Genomic DNA, 23,803 nt, shown 5'->3' with positions numbered 1-23,803 from the left:
GCCATGACGCCACATCAGGAGGGTTAGACAGCTTCTTTCGGTTCTCCTCTCGATGCCAGACGAGATTCCGAACTTTACACACATACCCTCATTACCTCACGTGCACAAACACCACTCACAAACGCGCACAAACCCCCCCACACATAGCTCCTTTGCGAGTCTTGTTTCGAAGTGGTGTGCGCTTGACTGTCCCATCAGCCGGTGTACTGCATGTACACAGCACTCACGCTAATTAGACACGGGAGTTATTATGTAGAGCTCCTCTGAACCGCTCATAGCAGCAACACTGCAGCAAGCTCAGCCATCTCTGGAGGACTGTGGTCTATTACTGTCAACATACTTTTAAAGGTCCACAGCAGACCAATGGAGACCTTTAGAAGAGATTCAGTGTGGGAGTGTGGAAAGTAGAAAAAGACATTTCAGAAGGAAAGAACACAGTAGTGGAGGGAAAGAAGCAGTTGGGGATACAGTGCAAGCACAGGGAAAGGGGATTACCAAAAATAGAAGCCCGTGTTTTTTTCTTTTCTTGCTTTTTTTGTTTGTTTTTGTTTTGTAGAGTCTAACATCCCCAACACGGAACCCGGAAAAGGGGAAAAGGAAGCACAAAAAGTTTCACGGTTTCAAAGGGCCAAAGTGCTGACTCTAAGTGGACCAGTACAACACTGTGGTATGCTTTGAAGTTTATGTTTAGTGGATTTGTTTTTTTCACTCTGCAGGTTAGGAGAATTCTTACCTGCTTTCAAAGGCAAATGCCGGAGGAAGAAAAACAATTTTCTAATTCATATAGAAATTTTAGGTGTATGCATAAGTAGGCTATATATTAAAAAAATGGTATGTCCACATATGCGACCGAGCACCAACATTAAATTATTCCAATGCACATATTTTTAAATCAAAGTTCATCATCAGGTGGATTATCATGGCTTTCAAATTATGAAAGTTTGTTTAAAGGTATTATATCACGGTATTATAAGCCCTTCCACAGTTAACTAACTATAGGCATATAATGATTACATTTCCACGTCGTCTTTAAATGTGGAAATTGGATGGATGTTCAATTCTTCATTAAACATTTGAAACAAAATGGCTCCTTGCCACAAGAAATCATCGTGGAGGAGGAGGGTTTGGGGGGGGGGGGGGGGGGGGCACTGAGTGGGATGGCAGCTCGGGACCTTCTGCTTCATGGGTGAGTGCGCCGCTAACCACTACATCATTCGTTCAATGATTCATCATTCGTTGGCTCATTTGCACAGATTGTTTACTGATAAAGGCTACTTTAATCACTATCCTGGAGGTCTGCAGAAAGTGGGCGTGTGTTTAGTCTGCATAGGCGTTGCGGGTGTGGGTCCGCACCTGATGATGTCATAGAGTGAGTACCCGTTCGTTTTCTCTGGTTGGGAGGGGCTAGTGCTTGTAGACCAGAATAAGAAGGGCGAATGTGCTTCCGTGATTTTTGTGGTAAGGAATTATCATTTTAACATGGCTAAAAGCTCCAAAAAGTTGAATTTTCACATTACTGTCCCTTTAATGTTTCTGTAGCCCCCTCAGACCTGCATTTTTTCTGCTGGGCAAAATGTATTTATTTTGCTGATTTTGACTCTTTTCCCTCATAAGAACAACATGGGAATATTTTTGGGGGGTTATATTATGTTTTCAGTTGTTATAGTGGAAGCCAGGATAATATGGCTGTAACGTTTTGTCAACTTAGAAGCTTATACGCAACATTTTTAACATGAACATCATGCAAATCAACCCGCGATCGTTATTGGCTATGTAAGATCCAATCATGAACCAGAAGTGTTGACATCATTTAAATTATGCGTTTTATTGGTTTAGACACGCAAATATGCCATGTCCACTGCAACCATCTGGTCTGAAGGGATTAACACATTCACTGCCAGGCCAGCAAAAAAAAAAAAAAAAAAAAAAAAAAAAAAAAAATTGACGTCTTTTTCCGTCAATGGCAGTGAATGAGTTGTTAAGGTTACAATTACAATGGCCCTCTAAAGTGAAGCTGAACAACATCTGGAGGTTTTCATGCTTATATCATTTTATTAAGGTGTTAAGGGAACATTGTAAAATCTAAGGAAGGTCTTTACTGGTTTGTAGTCATGTTCAACCCAAGATGGCTGAGGCAGTTTAACGGGAAAGACATTAATGTTCTTTGTCACATCTGTGTGATTTACAAAGTCCGGTATTTTTTATTTTTTTTTCAACCTTTCACAAATAATATTGTAAATAGTGAACACTATGGATTTTTAAAAATACCTACAATAAAATAGGTAAAAGTGCAATTTAAAAGCAATAATCAGTGAAGATGTTTTCTCAGTTGCTTGTGGATTTTCGCAATGCCGTTGTTGCACATGAATAGCAGGAGTTCACAATATATATACCTTCATGCTTCAGAAAAAAATTCTCTTCAGACTTTCAAGGATTTTTGTTCATGAATTATTTCCATTCTGTGCTCTACCAATTCAAATAGACACCGGGAAAAAAAAATATATTTTATTGCTCAACTGAGTCTGAAAAAAAAGTTTCATTTTTAAAGTAACATGCATTTTCTGATGCCTCTTTCAAAGCTTCCATCTCATACATGAAAAAAACCCACAAGCTAGAAAAATATATTTAAAGTAATGTTTGGAGAGGTTCTTTGAATGGTCAAAAACCCAATAATGAGACAAAAGATGAATAGCCGCCAACTTATTAGAAAAAATAAAAGCTGTATTTATTATGAGTCCTACTACATGTACAGATTTATTGCTATAAGCGATTTGTATGGATCAAACCCAATTTGTCTACAAGAGACTCACACGTGGCAATGAAGCCATCAAAACTGCTTCGTTAGATAGAGACAAAGCAACAAAACAAACACCGGAGTTCTTTTTTTTAACATTTAATTAAAAATGTTAATCAAAACAAGAATAACAAAGTAGAAATCAGTGATGGCCACCACATCAACAAATGTGAATACACTACGAGCATCACACCAGGTGGCTAACGACATTGCCATGACAAAGAAACCTTTTGATCGGTGATCGACTGATCCTGCCTTTTTCGACAGACATTTCTTCCAGGAGAGGCTCCAGTTAAAAAGAAGAAAGTTCCTCTTTCATCAAGCGCCTTCACTAGGCAACTTGCCAATATAGCGGCAGAAATAGAGGCATTACATGCAGCATAATTGGGAGTTGTTTATTTTTAATAAATTGTATTTGTTTCAACAGACTGTCTTATATATTTAAGGAATGTGGGTGACATTTAGTCCTTCTTACCGGCGGAGTCTGGAAAGTACATCTCACAGTTTGTTGAACCTCCTTTGTGAAATACACACCTGGTCATCTCTTCCATTCACTTGTGTTTGGCTCCGATAAATTCATCATAACTCTTGACCGATTTTGACACGGATTGCTTTGTTCTAAACTTGCAGTGATTATGCCAGACGTGGGCAAGTTTTTATAACATTAAGGTAAAACCAAATGTGTTTAAAATAAAATAAATAAAAAGAGCAACAATGAAATTGACATTATATTAAATATTATTTTTAATTGATTGAAGTACAATGAAAAGCAAATGTTTCAACTAATATCAACATTGAAATATCGGCCAATCTTCTATTTCATACTTTTATATCCAACTCCAGAGGAGTCAGTGCCTCACCCAGTCATGAAACTCACCGCACGCTACTGTCTACGACTGTAAGTACAGTGAAATAACAACTGTCCCATCTCATGTCCAGGCTCTGTCAAATGCCAACTTTTGGAATGGATCATCATGGTCAAAGATGCCGGCTCAGCCCGACCAGGGTGTATTATGCCATTTCAAGTAACAGGATTGTGTATGTATGTATCATTTTAATCCCACATAAACACAGACTAGATGTTCCAACGGTGCAGATGAACAGAGCATAAATAAAACCCAGACATTCAACGGAGGCATTTTTACTCTGAGTCCCGCTCCCACCCTGGAGGACTCATCCTACATTGGTGGATTCAATATCTACAATTTACAGTAAATTTAATCTTGACTTTATCCAAAGCCTCCCATATGCAGTCTTTCAATTCATCTCCTTTTTCATCCTCTGGTGTGTCATTTATCGAGCTGAGATGTAGTCATTATGTGGATTTTTTATTTTTTTTTTGGTCTGGCAGACAGGTGTCAAGGGCATTCTTTCGCCGCTCTTTCCACTCTATCTTTACCGCGCATGCACGGGACACAGAAACGTGAGTGGCCGTCTGCAGCATGATGTGTTGTTAATAGGTTTGTCAGTGGTGACAGGTAGGGAGGAGGATCTGTCACAGCTAAGTCACCGCCACATCTAAAATACCAAAATAAACACGTTTGGATCTTGTCACAACTTTTATGGCTGCGCAAGCAATGTGACCAGAGGAGAACACTAGAAAACTGTGTGTGTGTGTGTGTGTGAGTGTGTGTGTCTTGAAGGAATGAACATTGACTTTTGGACAGATTTGGGGCACTTGTCACTAAGGATGTAACGATATCCAAACATCACAATACGATATTATCACGATATGAAGTTCACGATACGATAATTATCACGATATTGTGGGGGCATTGGCGATATTTAAAAAAGATCACAATATTGTAAAAAAGAGCTCATACAAAAAAAAAAAGCACAATATTGTGCTTTTGTACATAACAGCAATGCATATAAACCACCTATAATCTCTAATAACAATATTGAGGCACTTCATTGCTAATACAAGCACATATTGATCGCTTCACAAGCAAATTAGGTTCCCCTTCATCTGACAATTAGCATAGATTTTAAACATAGAAGGCCAAAAGATCCCTAATGAAAATTAAATTGCACTAATAAACTAGCCACTAGAGGGTGGTAGAACTGCACAAATGGAAATCAACCTGACATTTTTAACAGATGCGTTCCTTTTAAATATTGTGAACATGACGACGACGATATTGTGGCAGTTTTAATATCACGATATCACAATATTGCCCTTATCGTGACACCCCTACTTGTCACTAGATTAATAATAATTAAAAAAAAACTCAATTTGCAGAAAACATTTTGGTGGTGTGAGGTTCTGTTGCACGGGCCAGGGAAGAACCAGTACATTTTGGGCTAATCCAGAAACTCAGATTTTCATGATTTTTAACATCCGACTACCCCCAAGCCCCCCCAAACCCCCCGCCCCCCCTTCGCCCTTCCCTCAAAAACGTTTTCTCAGTTTTGTAATGAAATGTGTTTTATAATTTTGCCACTCAAACTGTGAAGTGATGCTACTTATTTTGAGACTTGTGCGTCTAAAAATAACACAACGGAAACAATAAAAATGGAGTAAAACATATATTTAAAAAAAATATTCACCGAACCTAAGGGTGTATTCAGACCAAGCCCTTTAGTCCGCTTGTTTGGTCCGGACCAAAAGCGGACTTTATTTTTTTTTTTAGTTTGGTGCGGTTCATATTCACACCATCAACGGAGGTTCTGCCACACTGTTGCTAATTTTGGAACGCGTCGTCGATTGCGTGCAGTAAACGGAGGAGCAGTTGCTCTCCGCTTACCCCGAACAATTCACCACCGGGCAAAATCCCCCCCCCCGCGATACTTGACTACGATGGCTTGTTAAGCCCAAAAAGGCGCATATGTCCAGCAGTTGAAGCGGATCAGCCGTGGTTTGTATTCAGACTGCAAAGCGAACGGCGCCGAGTGCGTTTGTGAAGCGGACCGATACCACCTCAAAAAGTGGGTCTCGGTCCGCACCAGGATTCGTTTGTGTGTATTCAGATCTGCACAAAAGGTCCGGACCAGCGTGGGAAACGAATACTGGTCCATTTAAAGCGGACCAAACAGTGCAGGTCTGAATACACCCTGAGTGTATTGGATTCTATGTAGGCGGATGTACAATGATAGGCTAATGGGTGAACAGTAATTCATCAGCAGCAGCATCATGTCAAAAATCTACATTTCAATCGCATTTTGATTGGTGAATATAAAGAAAAGGCTTTAATTGTCTGAATACTTGTGGGCTCGACTTTAGGTTGTCTTTGGTCTGAACCCTACCAAGTGCTCTGGTTAATTATACCGTCCTTGCAGAGCAATCACTGATTAGGGGTGAATAAATCAAGAAGCTTCTTGTTTTGAATATATGGAACAAGAATTCAATTAAACCTATAAAATATAATTTATGATATGATTTTTTTTTTTTATGAATTACCACTTTAAACTCTTTGACTGCCAAAGACGTTTCATGATGATTAGTAAAATTCCAATGAATGGAATGCGATCTTTCATTTCGTAGCCACATTGTATATGTAGTAAAGGCAAACAATATTCTTTTTGCCTTGAAAGATGAGTTAAAATGCTCAAAAGCGGCTGGCACTGTGGATTTTTTTGTTTTGTTTTAATACCGCCTGGCAGTCAAAGAGATAAAAAGAATAAAAATGAAAAAATCAAGTTCGACTTAACTTGTGAATCGTCAGTACTTGGTGTAGAATACCTACCTCTCGATCGAGACCAGGCGCCACGGTGACAATATCGCCAGTCTCACTATTGATGGTGAACATGTTTGGGATGGGACTGTGTGGCGTCTGGGACAATATTCGATAGCGCACCATTCCGTTGGCCGTTGTGTTGTCATCAGCATCAAAGGCAGACAGGTGCATTACGTAGGTTCCTGATGAAGACACACACATTTGCCAATGAGGTTCTGCAGATTTAATACCGGACATAGTCATAAACATCTATTCCATGCATCCGTTTTCGATAGTGTTTGTCCTCATTAGACAAACTCGCATTCCTACTCACATTTGGCGGTGAAGTGTGCTAGTATAATTGACTTTAGAAAAGCGCAAAAAGTGGTTGGCCCTACGATTTGTGGAACGAAAGTGAACGATAAGTGACCATGGCTGATGGCCTAGATTGACTAGCAACCAGTTTATGTTGGTACACCAAAGATCAGCTCTGAGATACCGTCCAGCATGAATGAATGAATACCGTATTTTTCGGATTATAAGTCGCATTTTTTTTCATAGCTTGGCCGGGGCTGCACTTATACTCTGGTGCGACTTGTGTGTGAAATTAACACATCATTATATAATTTCACGTGTTATTTTCACACTAAACCGCAAGAGGGCGCTCTAGGCCTGTGTTGATAAGTTCAACATTGCCAGTAGAAGAAGACGTCTACCTCCCGAGTTGGGGGAGTTGTTTAAAAGTGACATCGAGGATGAAGATTTCATTGGATTTAGTGATTTGGAGTGGAACTGATAGTTTGGTAAGCTTGTTAGCATGTCCTTTATGCTAGAGTTATATGAATAACTTGTAGTGATGGGAACATAATTCACCCACAGAACGTTGGGACGAAGGGAGAGTTCTGGGTGTGAAGGTTTTGTTATGTGGAAAAGGGGAGTTAGCCTGTTAGCTTCTAGCTGAGTGGGGAGTTGCTGTTAAGACCTCAGAAGTTGATGTCAATAAAACGTGAGCTCCAAGCTTCAACACTCTGCCTCCGACTCCGGTCACCGACTCACTCTTAATATGTTACGTCGTTACTGACATTACCAGGCATGTCAGTCATGTAACGTTAATATACCGTACACTTATTCAGCCTGTTGTTCTCTCTTTTATTTTTATTTTAAATTGCCTTTCAAGATGACATGTATGTTTTTGGTGTTGGATTTTACCAAATAAATTTCCCCAAAAAATGCGACTTATACCCCAGTGCGACTTATATATGTTTTTCCTTCTTAATTATGCATTTTTTGGCTGGTTGGATTTATAATCCAGAGCGACGTATAATCCGAAAAATACGGTACATTTTTCTGCCACATTCTTGATTCTATGTCAGAGTTTACATTTCTTTGGCTTTTTTGTGTTTCACATACAAAAGACAACATTGTCAAAACGATTCGTGCTCACACAGAACTCCAAAACGACTTGAGTTTAGAATTTGAGTTATGGGAGTAAAGCTTGTCTGGCAGTTACAATAAATGGGTGCTTTGCTTGAGAAGTGTAATCAAGCTCATCATCTTAAGCGGTTATATTTTGACACGTTTACCGTGTCTACATCTGGGTAAATGACTAGACTACGTGATGCCAAATTGTTGTGCGTTGCATCCTATCTCCTAAATCGGAAGGAATTCTGACTGTTACATTATTTCTAAGTGGACATCTTTGAAAACATTGGTATCAAAGATGGTAAGATGATGATAAATAGCACTACGCTTCTGCCTGACGTTAAATCACAGCTTACGTGTTGCCTACTTATAGTGTCTTTGACCTAAAATGAGTCAAACACATTTAGTGCAAAAAAAAAAAAGCTTATTTACCTTCCACTACATCTCTGACATACTGTAACTGTGGAGGATTACTCCCCATCTCCATCTCTGCCTGCTTCTCCCACAGTCAGTTCTAATTGGCAGTGATAGTGATATCACGGTAGTGACGGCCCCTGTCCGGGGATAATTGCAACCACATCTCCTATTTCAAACTTCATTACATTTCAAAGCAACAATTTGTAAATGACGGGGCTGGGGGAGTACTCTCGAGGCCTCACAGCAAGAAGTAAGAATTGAGTGAGGGATGACGGGGAGGAAAAAAAACAGGATAGGCCCTTGCTCAATTTGGTTTGAAGTGGACGGATGATCAGTCCTTCACCCTACACTTTTCTTGTGGAGATCAAATGATAGATGGAAAGGAGATGAAGAATGTGTCACACATCGCCGAGGTAATTACATTAAGCCTCACTCTTAAGGGGTTTAACGCAAGCCCTTTGTACGGGCGGCCTAAGCCGTGCCTGACAGGATTAAGTCCCTGTAATGACTCTTTAATTTGCAAACTAATTCAAGTCTGTAATTGGCCTTCAACTGAAACCACTGGAGCACAAAAAAAAATTCTAAAACTCTGTTTTATGATTATTGTTTAGCTGAATGGCACACACGCACATAGACTTGTCTGCACAGCCAAATCAAGAGAGGGAGGAAGAGAGTAATAAAGCCTGGATACGCCGCAAACAGCCAATCACATGGCACGTGATGTTTGAAGCCATACTGGTACCTGGTTTGGAGCCTTCATCCACAGAGCCGTTGTAGACTTGGTTCTTGAATTCCGGTCTGTTGTCGTTCATGTCGATCACAAAGATATACAGATCAATTGGGTTCTCCACTTTGTTTCCGTTCATGTCCACAGCATGTGCTCGGAGCTAGAAGACAAAAGTTTCAATCATGACCTGTGATTGTTGATGCAGGAGCTCCTTACGCCAGTTGTACAGAGTTGTGAGGTGAAGTTAACAAACGTTACTTGAGTTATACTTGAATAAAAGCAGCAGAGGCCCCACAACTGAACCCTGTGGAACACCATATGTTCCGTTTTACATATGAATTAATATTGCACATATTTGTCCAACTGTGACCTAATGGAGTTCACCACGGTATGTTCTTACTTTGATACTTAATTGGTTTAAAAGAAAATTCAGGGAATAAAATGCTGAACTTATATTCTTGATACACAATGCCTAAACCAATACTGGAAAATGGGTTAGAAGTCTTGTATCGCTTTAAAAGTTTTACTGAACAAAGTTGAGGACAATGTGAGGTCACAGGACACACTGTGGATAGTTTCCTTGCAGGGACATGTACTGTGTGATAGTGTGTTGTCTACTGACTTCATATCTAAAAGTTGTTGTTATCTCAGTAGAAAGTATAACAAAAGACTATTGGAAGTTGTTTCTGTTTTACAGGGCAACTGTAAGTCTGAGTCGGGATCACGTTTAAGGCTAACAGCCCTCCGCCTGCTTGCATCTCGGAATAACAAACACAGTTGGCTCATCACAAATTCTTCTCAGCTGTGCTCGGATCAGTGGAATGGGATTTTGCCAGTAATCAAAACATGGTATACTTTTTTTTTTTTTTTTTTGTGTGTGACAGTTTTGCTTTCTATGAAGTAGAGTCAAAAAGATGAATGTTAAGGATAACAATGTGAGAAGATAACCGAATAATCAGGGGAACATGGGGATTGGTAGGTGAAGGTCTACTTAACGGACTGAAGTACCTTTGGTTCTTTCTGAAGCTGGTCTCACTTACTTCACCTTTCCTGAGATTGTTTATATCTCCAGGCATGACTTATTCAGTGATATTCCTGTCTGCTGGAAACAATGTTGAGTTGATATTGTATGATGTGATGTTTTTTTTTTTTTTTTTTCTTTTATACTGCAGACTAAAACAGTGGCTTATCTATTCTTTAACTCATTCACTCCCAGCCATTTTCACAGAAGCAATCCCGTTCGCTCCCGGCTGTTTTACTGGATTTTGACTGATTTTGCAAGGCCCACAGAATATTGTGTTCAATTGCTATAAAAGCATGGAACCTATCAAAAGAAAGATTAAAGTCTCTTCTTTCATCAGGAGAAAAAAGTATGTTTCTATCTGTTTCCGTTTTGCAGCAATTAGCATTAGAAGAGAGCTAAGTTTCATCAGTTTTCGCAAATCTATTTAAAATTGTAAGTAATTGAGCTCTTTTTCTACATGGCCCTGGTTGATCTCCTTTGCTCTGCAGCCACCTGCTGGCCGTTTGTGTAATAACTACCATTTCTGCAACCGTTCTTTGCAGTTGAGAGGCTGCATCAAAGCCTTCTGTATGCTCTAGCATAAAAAAAAAAAAAAAAAAAGTATAAATACGTCTTTGGGACACTTAGAGCATTAAAATAAACGTATTTATACGTTATTGGGAGTAAATGAGTTAAAAATGCCAGAAACCTGAGCAAACAGCCAGTGCGGCATATGAGGGCTCTCCCTCATAGGAAGCAAGGTGTATTTATCAAAAGGGAGGAAAAAGTAGTGGAATGAAAGTTACAAGGCTGGCGAAGGCTTGGGGGAGAAGGAATACATCGCTGAAATCACATTTAATTGCTCTGTCATGTATGGAGAATTGAGGTAGTCTTTCATCTGAGCTTGGTTGATGGGGAATACGCTTTTTGGCTACTACGAGGACATGAGAGTCAGATAAGTGAAATCGCCTGCAGGCTCATTGCAGCGGGATATAGAATACGCAGCATCCTTTGCAGGGTTCTTCTTACTATGAGAGGTGAAGATCCTCTCCACTAGAGCCGATCCTCTCCCCGTCACCATTTGCTTCCATTCTCCACCTCCGCTGAAATTGCATCTCCAGGTCTCCTGGAGGTTAATTTAACTTTACTTTCTTCACTACATTGTCTGATCTGTCCTGCACCCAATATCCGTGCACTGCCATCCCATCTCGGCGGCGGAGAGCCAGGTCCTTTATCTCTGCCCACCCTCCTCCCATCATCCCACATGCGGGCGCACCCTTAACTCAATAGCAGTGAGAGTTGGAGATTACAGTTATGTTTAAAGAAGGAAAAATGTAATTCTGGATTCACATTATAGTTATTATCATGGAATACATGAGGAGAAAAAGCACAGCAGCCAGTGTCCTTTTTTTGGAAACATTGTGACAGAGGGAATTGCAACATTTCCAAGGATATTCTTGAGAATGTATGTTGCAGTGTTAAATTGCTTTTCAAATAAATACACAAGATAATTGCTTTGTTACGTCTTTGAAGTGGAATTTAGTTAAACAAGTCTAAACTCAAGTCAGTTTGAGTTTTTCTGATCATATCAATTATGTGTAGCTTTCTTTAGATCTTATAGAAACGAGTGTACGATATCAACACACAACAAGAGAAATAAACAGTTCTTTATCGTGTCCCACCACACAATCATATTTCATAAGCACTTTCTAAACAACCAATAGGAAGTTGAACTAAGCAGCTGTTTGTGAGTCTCTGCCTCGGCAAATCAGCTTATTGATTGGAGCTTCTTTTGGGAATAAGGCTGTTCATCTCTAATTAAATAGGTCAGGGCTGCTTGGTTAACGAGGCTATAATTTGATTTGATTCACATATAAGAGACTGGTAAGAGGGAGAGAAAGATGGACATATACAAATGGGAAATAGACCGTCTCGGACTGTGGCTCTTAACCTGGGTTCAATCGAACCCCAGGGGTTTGGTGAATCAGTCTCACGGGTTTGGCCGAGGTCAAGAGACACACCCAGCTCAAATGATTTGTGATGCTACGCCCCATTTGGCCATCATCGGCTGCAGGAAATTTAGGGCACTCAGTAGTCGATTCAGGACTGTTGTGATGGTACATTGTGCGGTTTCTTGAGTGTTGTAATCCAGTCATACTATGTCGAGCAAAAAAAGAAAGTGGCCGGACAAATACGTGCAATATGAATTCACATGTAGACCGAACGTCACGTATGGTGTTTAGCGGTGTTCAATTCTGGGGCCTCTGCCGTTTTCATTGTACCTGGGTTCCATCTTAAAAAAACAGCAGTGGTTGTTTTAAAGGGGCTGTCTGCCGGTTTCACTCAGGAAAATGCACTTTTTAAATACAGGATTTAAACAAACAAACTACTTCTCAATTTATAGATATGGGCTTTTCATAACGTGTGGGGGTGATTTTGTCCTAAACCCCCACACACCCCCAGCCTGTATTTTGCCATTTTGTGTTTGTTTTGTAAACAGCGGGACGTTTCAGTGGAAAGACAGTACCGGTATTTACAACCCTCCAGCCAATCGCAGAGCGGGGGTGGCGTGTCGCAAACGGGGCCGGGCGAACGTGTCAGCTGCGTGACGTCAATCCCGCGGCAATTTGAAAGCATGCACAGATTATTATTATTTGTCACTCACTCACTCACTCACTCACTCACTCACTCACTCACTCACTCACTCACTCACTCACAGAAGCTTACATGTGTGAATGAGTGAGTGAAAAAAAAAAAAGCCCCACCCCCCATTTTCCTGAGTGAAACCGGCAGACAGCCCCTTTAAAGTGCACCAAAAATATCGAGTTGAGTTGAGTGATGGGAGTCAGTGCCCTAACTGCATGATCTGCAATGCCAAGTTTAGCAATTCAAGCACAACTAGCAATCTAAAGGAACATTTGCTTAAGCTGCACGAGGTTGAGGAATACAAGAACACAACGTTTGCTGAATTCAAGTTGAAGAGAATGAAAAGGCTATACTCTCCCTGTTCATTTTGTTCACTAGTAAACCCTGTACCTATGTCTAGAATTTGAAAGAAAAAAAAATCATATTTATTTTTCAATAAAAAAGGGTTCGGTGAACGCACATATAAAACTGGTGGGGATCACTACCCAAAACAAGAACCACTGATCTAGGAATAATGATATGAGCTTGGGTAAAAGGAAAGAATGTTAATTTTGATGCCCGGCACATAAAAACAAATGCAGCTGTGTGTTTATGTAGACTCACATGGTAGGATGACCGATGTTCTCTATCCAGAGGTTTGGTGACAAACATCTTGCCAAGCACAGGGTCGATGTTGAAAACCTCATTCGGTGGCTGATCTGCTCCTACCCCAGTAATGCTGTACCGGATGGAGATATCCTGATCCTGGTCTGAACGAATCTGTGGCACCATAAGCAAACACAATAAAACACAATTAATAACGTAAGTGAAAATAACGATACACATGGTTACCACTTCTTTTGGTGCTATATGCACAATATTATGAGGTGTTTATTATTCAAAGGCAAGCTTGTGATCTACTGCCTCTATGTTTAATAATTCTGTCCTTGCAATGTGATCTTGGCAAGCTGATATTGCATATTATTCACAGGAAACGCTTCCAGAAAAAAAAAAAAAAAAAAAAAAAGGCACAGAGGGCACGCACTGTTATGTTGACGTGCACAGACATTTATCACCAACTGGCATTTCAAGTTATCGCAGGCTCAAGGACTCCATTAGTGCTGCCGCGGGGATCAGCTCCTCAATTAATTCGACACTTTGAGGAGAAACAGAAGAAATCAACATATAGTTACTGTTTAATTTAATCTTCAAAGTATTATGGTACCATGCTGGGAATGGTGGTGTGCAAAAATAATAATTAGACCAAAAAATTGATTTTTGATGAAAAGCAAGTAAAAGTTATATGAAACACATGACAGACAAAAACAACAACACCAACACATCATTTACTTTAATGTGCAAAAGAGGATACTCAATAGAGATAGACTGATAAGGTTTTTTCGGGCCCGATACCAATACTAATTATTAGTAGTGAAGGATGCCGATAACCGATATTTGGAGCCGATATTCAATTTCACTAAAGAGGGACATCAAAATTTGGAATTTGTTTATTTATTTATTTTTAATTTTAAAGCATATGTTCATTGAGCAACTTTTAGGGTTAGTAAAATATTTTAAGGTTTTTCTACATTTTCTACACAAAATAAAAGTCTTCCAAAATTTCAAAATATCCAAAGTATTAAATTTTTACTTATCTTAGTTTTAATTTCAATCAAAAACAGAAGGTACAGAGAGTTCCCATGGTTGACAAAAATGAAAATAAAAACTTTTTTTTTTTAAATTTACATTTAAATTAGTTCCCTGAAGTTAACACTTAAAAAAAAAAAGGATCTATTATCGGCCATATGATTCTTCAAAATGGCCGATGCCGATATTTCTCAAAATGCTGAATATCGGCGCCCAGCCGATAATCGGTCTATCCCTAATACTCAGTTATAGTTAAGTAACAGAAACTGACTACTGTAAATAACATAAACTAAGGTTGAATAATAAAATACAAACAAAAATGCTTTTAACTTGACAAATACTCCATATATTCAGAAAAAACTTATAATAAAACTAATACAAATGAAACTAAAATGAATTTTAAAACATAACTAATACAAATGAAGAAACCTGCTCAAAAAACTAATTAAAACTAACTGAATAAAACAACAATAACAACATGAAATCAAACCTACCTATAATGAAACATCTCAAACTATTCTAATATCTATCTTGGATTGAGGCAGGATGTGGTGCAAGAAAAAGAAATAATAAAGAAAGAAGTGACTTTCAGCTTTTCCCTCTTAGTGGTCACTATATGGGAGTCAGTCACTCATATGATAATTTTGGCACAATTTACACCGGATGCCCTTCTTGATGCCACTAACCCATTTTTTTATTTTTATTTTTTATTTATTTTATTACCCCGGATTAAGACTGGCAGTGGCTGCAAGGGACATTTAACGTAGTAATAATACTTCTTCATTTCGGTTGAGTTGTTCCTACCAGATCGATAGCTAATAAGTATGCTGAGTATCAGGCCAGGCCAGGCCAGTCCTGTGAGTTGAACATAAGTGCTGAGTAATTGTAATCCAGTTTTCAATGAAGAATCAAAAGCACCAAAGCATCCCATCTCTGCCCATCAACGATTCTGAACATGACATCCACTGAACATTAGCCAACATGGCTCAGTCATACACTTGGGCTTGTACTGTATGTGGGCACATATTGTAAGCGCACATTTAAAATCTCCTGTTGCCGTTCTCATGGAGGCATTCTATTAAGAAAACATTCTCTGTCGCCTACCACACAAGCGCTTATTCGCAACTGAATCCTAACATTGATTAAAGCATTGCCTTGACTCAATGCCACCATTAAACCCAAGCCTACCGAATCATCATTGTGTCTAAATGCAAATACCAAGTGCATGTGAACGTTAAATACTGAGGGAACAGTTGTGAACAGGAAAATATTAAATGTGGCTATGTTGATGTTTGTGTAGATGTGGCACAATTAATCCATTAACTCGTTCAATCCCAAAAATGTGTAAAAACGTTTTTAAATACTTTGTCCTTGCCATCTAACAACGTGTTTACACATTTTTTATGTATTTATTTTTTCTGCAAGAGCATACAGAAGGCTTGGATGCAGCTTCTGACATGAAGAGCTGTCTTAAAGCAATGATAATTATTAAAAAAAAAAAAAAAAAAAAACAGCAGGTGGCAGCAGAGTATAAGAGATCAGCCAGGGCCATTTTCCAACAAAGCTCTTTTCTCTGTGTTTTTTCCATGAATGTGACTATTGATGACACTTAGCGATATTCTAAGGCTAACTGTTGCAAAACGGAAACAGATATAAATATTTTTTTTTTCCTGATGAAAGAAGACAAGACACTAATCTTTTCTTTGGTAGGTTCCATATTTTTATAGCAATAGAACACAATATTCTGTGGGCCTTTAAAAATCTGTCAAAATCCAGTAAAACAGCCGGAAGCGATGGCTGGGAGTGAATGAGTTAATTGACAACCATTTTGATAATCGATGCATCATTCTGACATTGTTTAAGTTCAAATTTTCCAAATACTCTTATTTCAGCCTTTCAACAGTATATGTATTCTCTGATTTGTGTACTCCTTTATGAACATGAATAAGACATTTGCAAACATCTGCCTTTACATAAAAAAAGCAATATAAGTGTTGACAAGATGATAGTGGTAAAGTGGCAATTGTTATCAAGAGGTTGAAGTGAATAAATGCTAGGTGTGGATGTGTCTATAGCAGTAATGTTAATAAGTAGGGATGGGCGAGTACCGATACCAGGTACCGGTATCGGGCCGATACCAGCCTTTTTTCAAGTACTCGAGTACTCGTGACGCAGACGAGTACAAGCGACCGATGGCAGAGGGGGAAGACGTTAAGTGAGTCCTCCTTGCCTGTAACTGCCGCTAGCTTGCAGCAGTTTTTCACCAAAACTTCACCGGTTTGGAAATATTTCAAAATTGTGAATCAAAATTGTGTTTAATTTGAGCGTTAAGACTATTGAAGAGTGACTGTGCTGTTTTTTTTTTTGTCAAAATTAAAGGAAATATATTTGTTTCAAAATATCTTTTAGTGATTTTTTTTTTTATTTGTCAAAATGTACTACTGGTATCGGCAGTTGGTATCGGTATCGGTGAGTACTGAGGGTCTGAGTATCGGTATCGGTCTGAAAAAAAGTGGTGTCGAACATCCCTATTAATAAGACATGTAAACTCGTTGATCACAGGTGTGAACATGTTGGGGTGCAAATGTTGATAGATGGTGTAAACATGTATGGTGAATATCAGGTGTAAACAGCATGTCAATATAAGATTAAAATATTAAAAATCGATTTGGCAATATATCGTGATACTACAGCACGCAATTCTCGAATCGATTCAATAGGCAGCCGAATCGATTTTTTAACATCCATTTTTGATGAAAAAATATTCAACAAAACGTCTAACTTTCAAACCTTAAGCATGGAAAAATGTTATATTAATGGAACATTAAGCCTTAATATTTTATTTCAATGCTGTTCTAACATGAAAATGGTTACAACCTGTTTGTTAAATACAGTGGCTCACAGTTATAACACTGAAGTTTGAGATCAATAAATAACAAATTTTCATACAAATCTTACAGTGTACATGTACAAGTTTACTGAATGGTATTTTCTAAATTGAGTAAAAAAAAAAAAATCGTAACAATCGACTTGTAAATCCATATCGGAATTAATTGGTATCGAATCGAACCGTGACCTATGAATCGTGATACGGATCGAATCGTCAGGTACTAGGCAATTCACACCCCTATAAGATAGAGTATAGAATTAGGAAGATTGTTCGAAAGTGCAGTGGGCTTGTGGTCACACAAGTACGGAAAACCGGTAAGCCCTATTTTCAAATCAATAACTCGTACTTCAGTGGAGAGGTTGAAGTTGAATTTGTCTTTCATCGCTTGAGGAACCAATTTAGCCTCTTGTCTGACACACCAGGAATGGTGCTGCCCAAAAGGAGCCAGAGCAACTAATAAGGCCATGGGAAGGATGTTCCATACAAGACAGGTGTCATCCCGCCTCGCTGCACTGGCGCAAAAAAAAAACAAAAAAACTGTCACCATCACAGACACTGCCGTCACCTCCTCATTAGCTGCCTCAACAGGAACACGAGTTTCTCTGATCAAGCAAAGGTGAAGTATCAGCTCCAAGCAGAAGAAGATGTTAAGGAGCTGTCACAACATCCTGTCAGTGTTGATTGTGCAGGTGTGTATGGGCTGTTTTCTTTGGAGGATTTCCGCAGCCTTGATAATCAACGCACAACAGGTTTAATCCTGGAATGTGCATCCTCCTTTGTAGGTAGATTGATTGGTAGTCAGATCCTTAATTCATCCATCAGAGTAATTCACTTCATATGAGACAAAGGATAGGTCAAAGTGGTAGCTCCAGCTTCCTATTGGCTGCCATTTGAAGACAAAAGCAATTATTACACATCTATGCATTTATAGCCTTCTGTTTCTCCTCCCCTCGCCTTGTCTCGACACTTCTCTGCCCGCCCTTCCTATGCACCTCTTTACTCTGGCTCAGTGGTCCTCCGCCCATTTCGTCTGATCTCTCCCCTATGCTGTGCTCTCTCATCATTTTCACTCGCTTTGCTTCAGGTGTCTGTGAGGACAGACAGCATGCATGAAAAATGAAATGACTTCAGTCCGTTAGCTTTGGCAGTGCCGAATAAATCCTCCCCAGATAGGAAGCGATTGCACTGATGAATTCCATTGGGGGGTTTCCAGTTTCTTTTGATTTTTTACTCTTGTTACAAGCGCTCCTCTTTGGGATGGCACACGCTCCTCATACTTATTCCCGGCTATTATCGTTCACATGGATGCTTATAAGGAGACTTTCTGATCGGCTGGATCGGGATCGGACAAAATTTTGCGTTTTATACAAAATCGGTGATCAGCTGTAATGTCTTAATTTGCCCGATCGCAATCAATGATAGCAACCATCGCAACATTAGAAATTACATGTTATATTTAATGTTTATCAGCATTTTTGTGAAGATTCCACCCCCACCCTCGCCCCATGCATTTCATTTGGCATCAATTATACATGAGTTTTGTCTATTTACAGGCAGAGTAAACATAAAAGGCTTTTTTTGTTTTGTTTTGTTTTTTAAATAGTTACATTGCCCCAGCTTCTGATCCATTTGTAGTATCATTTTAACATCCACTTTATATTCATGCAATGCTTTCTCTACATTTGAGTGTTTTGTGATTACTGTTTTTTTTTTTTTACTAGAAGCACAGTGGGCCTTAACCTGAAATTTTTGGGCACAAGTACACGATTTAGGGACACACCCTGCAAATTAAAAATATTCACTTCACTCATTTTCACTATATTACTGACAAATGGGCTGAAGTGTGGATCAAACATTTGCCAGCAACAAAATAAATAAAAAATGGTACACATGCATAAGAGTGAGCTTTATTAGAGTGTTCAAACAGGGCCGTGCAGTAGAGATTGACATTATTTTGGTAATACTGCAGGGACGGGAGTCAACCTATAATCAACCTATAATCACGGGATTGGGACGGTGCATGATAAAAAGCTCACAGGAGACGGGAGCGGGTAGAAAAAAAACATCTTTGGCTGCACAGCCATTTTTCTTTTTCTTTCAATAAGCCAGAGAGCCACAAATTGTTCAATAAGGAACATAGTGCTTAATGCACTTTTTTTGGCTGTGCAAATTCTCCCATCGACTTAATTCCACCTATTACGCACCTTCAGAAAATGTGTGGGTGTGGAGCGATATTTAAATGATGGAATCCCCTGTTAAATCTAGCGGTGTGCGTACTTGTATTCTCCTCGAAAATTAAGCATCTTTTCCTCTTGCGCACTCAGGAGGCGACACTAAGACTAGCGCCTCTTGAAGGTGAAATATCATATTGCATGTTTTGGTTCAATTAAATGCTTCCGTGCTCCGCTGGTGACGGCCGTGTCACGCCAAGAGGCTGCTGACGATTTTAGATGACGGGGGCGTTCTAAAGGGACACCCGGCTGGGATTATTCGGCATAAAAATTGGAAACAAATTCCGTTCCCCCCCTCCTCCATCAACAAATGTTTTTTTAATGGAGCTTCAAAATCTTTCAGTCACCCTGTGCATCCAACTGACCTTTTCACGAAACTACGTTCAAATAATATTTGTCAAAAGAAGTTAATCAGCGAGCTGCGGCAGCACCTTATCAGTCTCCTCAATTTATCGCTGAAAATTGCAGCGAGCGGGACACCGTTTGAATTCAATGCAATTATGCCCTTTGGGTTCTGTCAGAAGATCTGGAGACTCAACTCAAATTCTCTGTGGGAAGGTTGCCCTCAGTCAATTATTATTATACTCAATCATACGTGTGTTGTCCAGCAATTTGGCACCACAAAGCCATCGTGCGTGTTCATTTCACACATTGAAACAACCACAATCTAAGATTACATGGCTAATAAAATCTCAAATAATATTAATCAAAACAAATTTAGCTTATTTTTGTTTTGGAATTATAAGTTAGAAATTAACAGAGGGAGTCACGTGTGCTGTCAATCAGCATCAGGCAGCAGGCACTGGTCTAAATGACCTAATTGTTAACAGATCAAAGCTGTTGCCTTCATTGCTGACAGCTTGTCTGCAGCTTCAGGAGCTCTTATCTTAAGAGCTCATTTCTCCTGTGTTGGGCAAATCTAAATCAAGGCAGAAGTTATCACGCCACTGACTCGAAAAGCATCGAAAACAGGATACAAGCAAGATATGAACATTAGCGTCCTTCTGATATTATAGCCAGTGGACTACAAATAGATTAAATCAAAATGTATATAATAAAAAAAAAAAAAAAAAAAGAAGTAAAAATACATTCTTTCGAACATGGTTGGGCAATTTTGCAAAAGGGCCACATGAGAATCTTGAACGATGGGCGAAGGTTAAGCTAACATGCTAACCTTTCTCTATATTATTTTTAATGTATCTGACAAAAAGTCTTCTTTGAATAAATTGCTACGTGTGTTGTTATGTATTTTTCAGGGACGTTCCTGCGTATTTCAGGAATTCAGTGTCATGCAACATTCTGCATGTATTACAACAGCATGTGTTCATTGTTAGAGTGCGAGTACTAAACTGACCTGCCAGCAGTCCAGGCCTGTCTCAGTGTCTCCCATTGGAAATGTGTGGCACATTATGAAATGCAAAAACTATCAGAACATTTATTATCCTGTCTTTAAGGTTTATTCAATTGAATATAGGTTGAAAAGGAGTTGCAAATCATTATTTTCTGTTTCTATTCATGGTAACACTTTATAATAACTACCCGTTATAACTAGTTAATAGACCATTAGTAAACTGTTAATTAATGAGTTATTAATGACTTATTAAATGTTTGTTAACTGTTTGTTAAGGTTTTAAAATGTCTATAAATAGTAAAATTTTTATTTTTAAACTGTTAGTTATTGAGCTCTAAATGACTTGTTAACTGTATAGTAATTATTCAGAACTATATTTTATAAATTAGTAATACATCGTTAACAAGCTATTAGAAAATTACTTACGAATGACTTGATAAGTATTACTTCATAGTTTGTATAGGTTATTGGGACGTTATTCTAAAGTTGCCACTATTCCTCATTTATTACGTGTTAGTAAATGTGGAGTAGTTGCAACTTTAGAATAACGTCCCAATAACATAAATAGAGTAATAACTAATATTTAAGTAGTAGATTAACTCACTTCTTTACAGCAGTTGTTAAATAGTTTGTTAACCATCTACTAATACTATACCAGTGAAACTTTGTAGAGGAGCACATGAGTGGAAAAAGTTCAATGGTACGGAAAATTGATATTTAGGCATGGTAAGGCATAGTAATTTTATATTTTAAATTTCACCTTCAAATTCTGTACTTTCAACTTGTTCCACCTATTTGTTGTTTGACAAAGTTTCATAGTTATTAGTAGATGGTAAACATCTACTATGTAAAGAATTAGCTAATATATAAGTTAAATATTAGTAAGTAGCTAATTTATACTATTGGGATATTATCGTAAAGTTGCAACTGTTCCTCATTTAATAACAGTTAATAAATGAGGAATAGCTACCACTTTAGAATAACGTCCTAATAACAGATATAAACTATTAACTGATACTTAACAAGTCATTAGTAGGTAATTTACTAATAGTTTGTTAACTTAGTCTTACTAATTTATAATATATAGTTACAAATGATTAATATACAGTTAACAAGTCATTTATAACTCAATAACTAACAGTTTAATAATGACATATTAACTGTTTATAGTCATAAGTATAAATCCTTAACAAACAGTTAACAAACATTTAATAAGTCATTAACAACTCATTAATTAACAATCAACTAATGATCTATGAACTACTTATAACGGATAGTTATTATAAAGTGTTACCGATGCGGGTATTCCACAATCCAGACATGACATAATTTGAGAGGTGTTTTTCATATTTTGCTTTCCTGAAAGTATGACACTAATCAAGATCACGAAAACAGAACATACATACCGTACATATACAGACACAAGAAACCACTTCTGCAGTTGGCTTCTGTGACACTGCACTCTCACTTCATAGAATGACACCAGTGCACAGTTGAGACAATCTGTCACTTGCAGACAGCAAAACCATATACAGATGAAAGCCAGACCTCTCACAGCTCTAAAACGCAAAACTGTAGAACATACTACAAAATGTGCACCCTGACAGGAACAAACAGATGAATATTTTTCCGTAATGGGATGTAAAAGCCTGACAGATGCATGAAACATACTGCAGATAATGGACGACATGTCAGTGAAGGGATGCTCAGCTCTGAATTGAACCCTTCACAAGAAAAAAAAAAAAAAAAAAAAAAAAAGTTTTGTTTTTTATACAGCATATATGCATCATTTGACAGATTTTATATGCTGTATAATGTGTATTGCTGTCCACTATATTTTCAGTGGACCTATAGACTAATTGATGACTACACTTGACGTTTGTAGACATTGCAGCTGCCCCACCCTTTGTGACGCAGTCCAACAAATGTTCCTGTTTTCAAAAATAGTGTACATTGTACACAAAAAGACAACTTTTTCTTTAATTCCACAATTGTTAATGATTATGTCATAGTTTTTCCCATGTATTTTGTTATCTATTATGATTCAATATGTACAGTATCTTGATACATTGGTTGCAATACGATTTAAGGACGGACATACATCTAAAGTGCAACGATTCGATTTGGCTGGATTCAATGGGATTACGAGTTAATTTGATATGTGTCGGCTCAGTTTGAGTGGGTATGATGCAATGAATTTATTTCCATTTGCATACATAGAATAAATTTGCCACTACCGCAATTTTTGGAATTTCTTTCAAAGATATATTTGTCCAATAAATGCCAATTCTATAAATATTTTGTTGCTTTTAAGGCCTTTTCTATATAAATATGTTCATGCTTTAAATAGTAATTTTCAAAGTATTTCTATGCCATTAAAATATTTACGAATTGTTTGGATGAAAAATGAACAATTTTATTGATGTTTAAGGACAAATTTAATCGCCATTTTCGCAGACGTACTTCCGGGTTGCCAGCTACATACATGCTGTATGAGTATGTATATTAATGCCTATCTTTGTCAACTTTTTACTCTAAAGAAATTGATTCCCTTTGTGCTTGCAGTAACTTTACAGTGTATGTAGAGATCAACTTTAATTTTGTATTTACAGCTTTCACCACATGTAATGAAGACAAACATGCTGCAACTGAACTGATGTCACCAATCCGTAGAACGATTCAATGCGGTTCAAAAATACTGCATTGGCTTAATTTAATTCCAAACTGATTTTCTGATTCAAATCATTTTTACACCTATACTATTTATCTATTCACATTTATTGCTATTCATGATGGGTAGATTGTTGCTGCTTGTGCTGAAACACAAAAATCCAAATTCAATGTCCTCGTCATCACATTTTTACTTTAGTGCTTTGTTGAACACAGATTTACAAATGGGAACTGCAGACAAGGGTTTTAATTATCTCACTGCTTTTGCCCTATTCGGAACAATACGTTTTAACATTTATGGGGAATAAAAAAAAAAAAGAGAATAATAAAGATGCTTTCCGATTTAGTGAGTCGGTTGGATAAGAGAGTG

General features: G+C 38.1%; 1 protein-coding gene across 1 annotated transcript in view; it reads right to left on the bottom strand.

The window, feature by feature from the left end:
* LOC144013617 (cadherin-4-like) overlaps nucleotides 1-23,803 on the bottom strand; it is a 273,004-nt gene that overhangs the window by 37,782 nt on the left and 211,419 nt on the right. Inside the window, exons 6-8 of the mRNA XM_077512700.1 lie at nucleotides 13,269-13,424; nucleotides 9,032-9,176; nucleotides 6,481-6,653 (exon numbers count right to left, since the gene is read on the bottom strand). Of these exons, the coding sequence (XP_077368826.1) occupies nucleotides 6,481-6,653; nucleotides 9,032-9,176; nucleotides 13,269-13,424 (474 nt within the window). The remainder of the gene's footprint in view (nucleotides 1-6,480; nucleotides 6,654-9,031; nucleotides 9,177-13,268; nucleotides 13,425-23,803) is intronic.

This window comes from Festucalex cinctus, chromosome 2, assembly GCF_051991245.1.
Source record: "Festucalex cinctus isolate MCC-2025b chromosome 2, RoL_Fcin_1.0, whole genome shotgun sequence".
NCBI classification, from domain to species: Eukaryota; Metazoa; Chordata; class Actinopteri; order Syngnathiformes; family Syngnathidae; genus Festucalex; species Festucalex cinctus.
The sequence above is the reverse complement of the archived record's forward strand: the minus strand, read 5'-3'. Positions and strand labels throughout refer to the sequence as shown.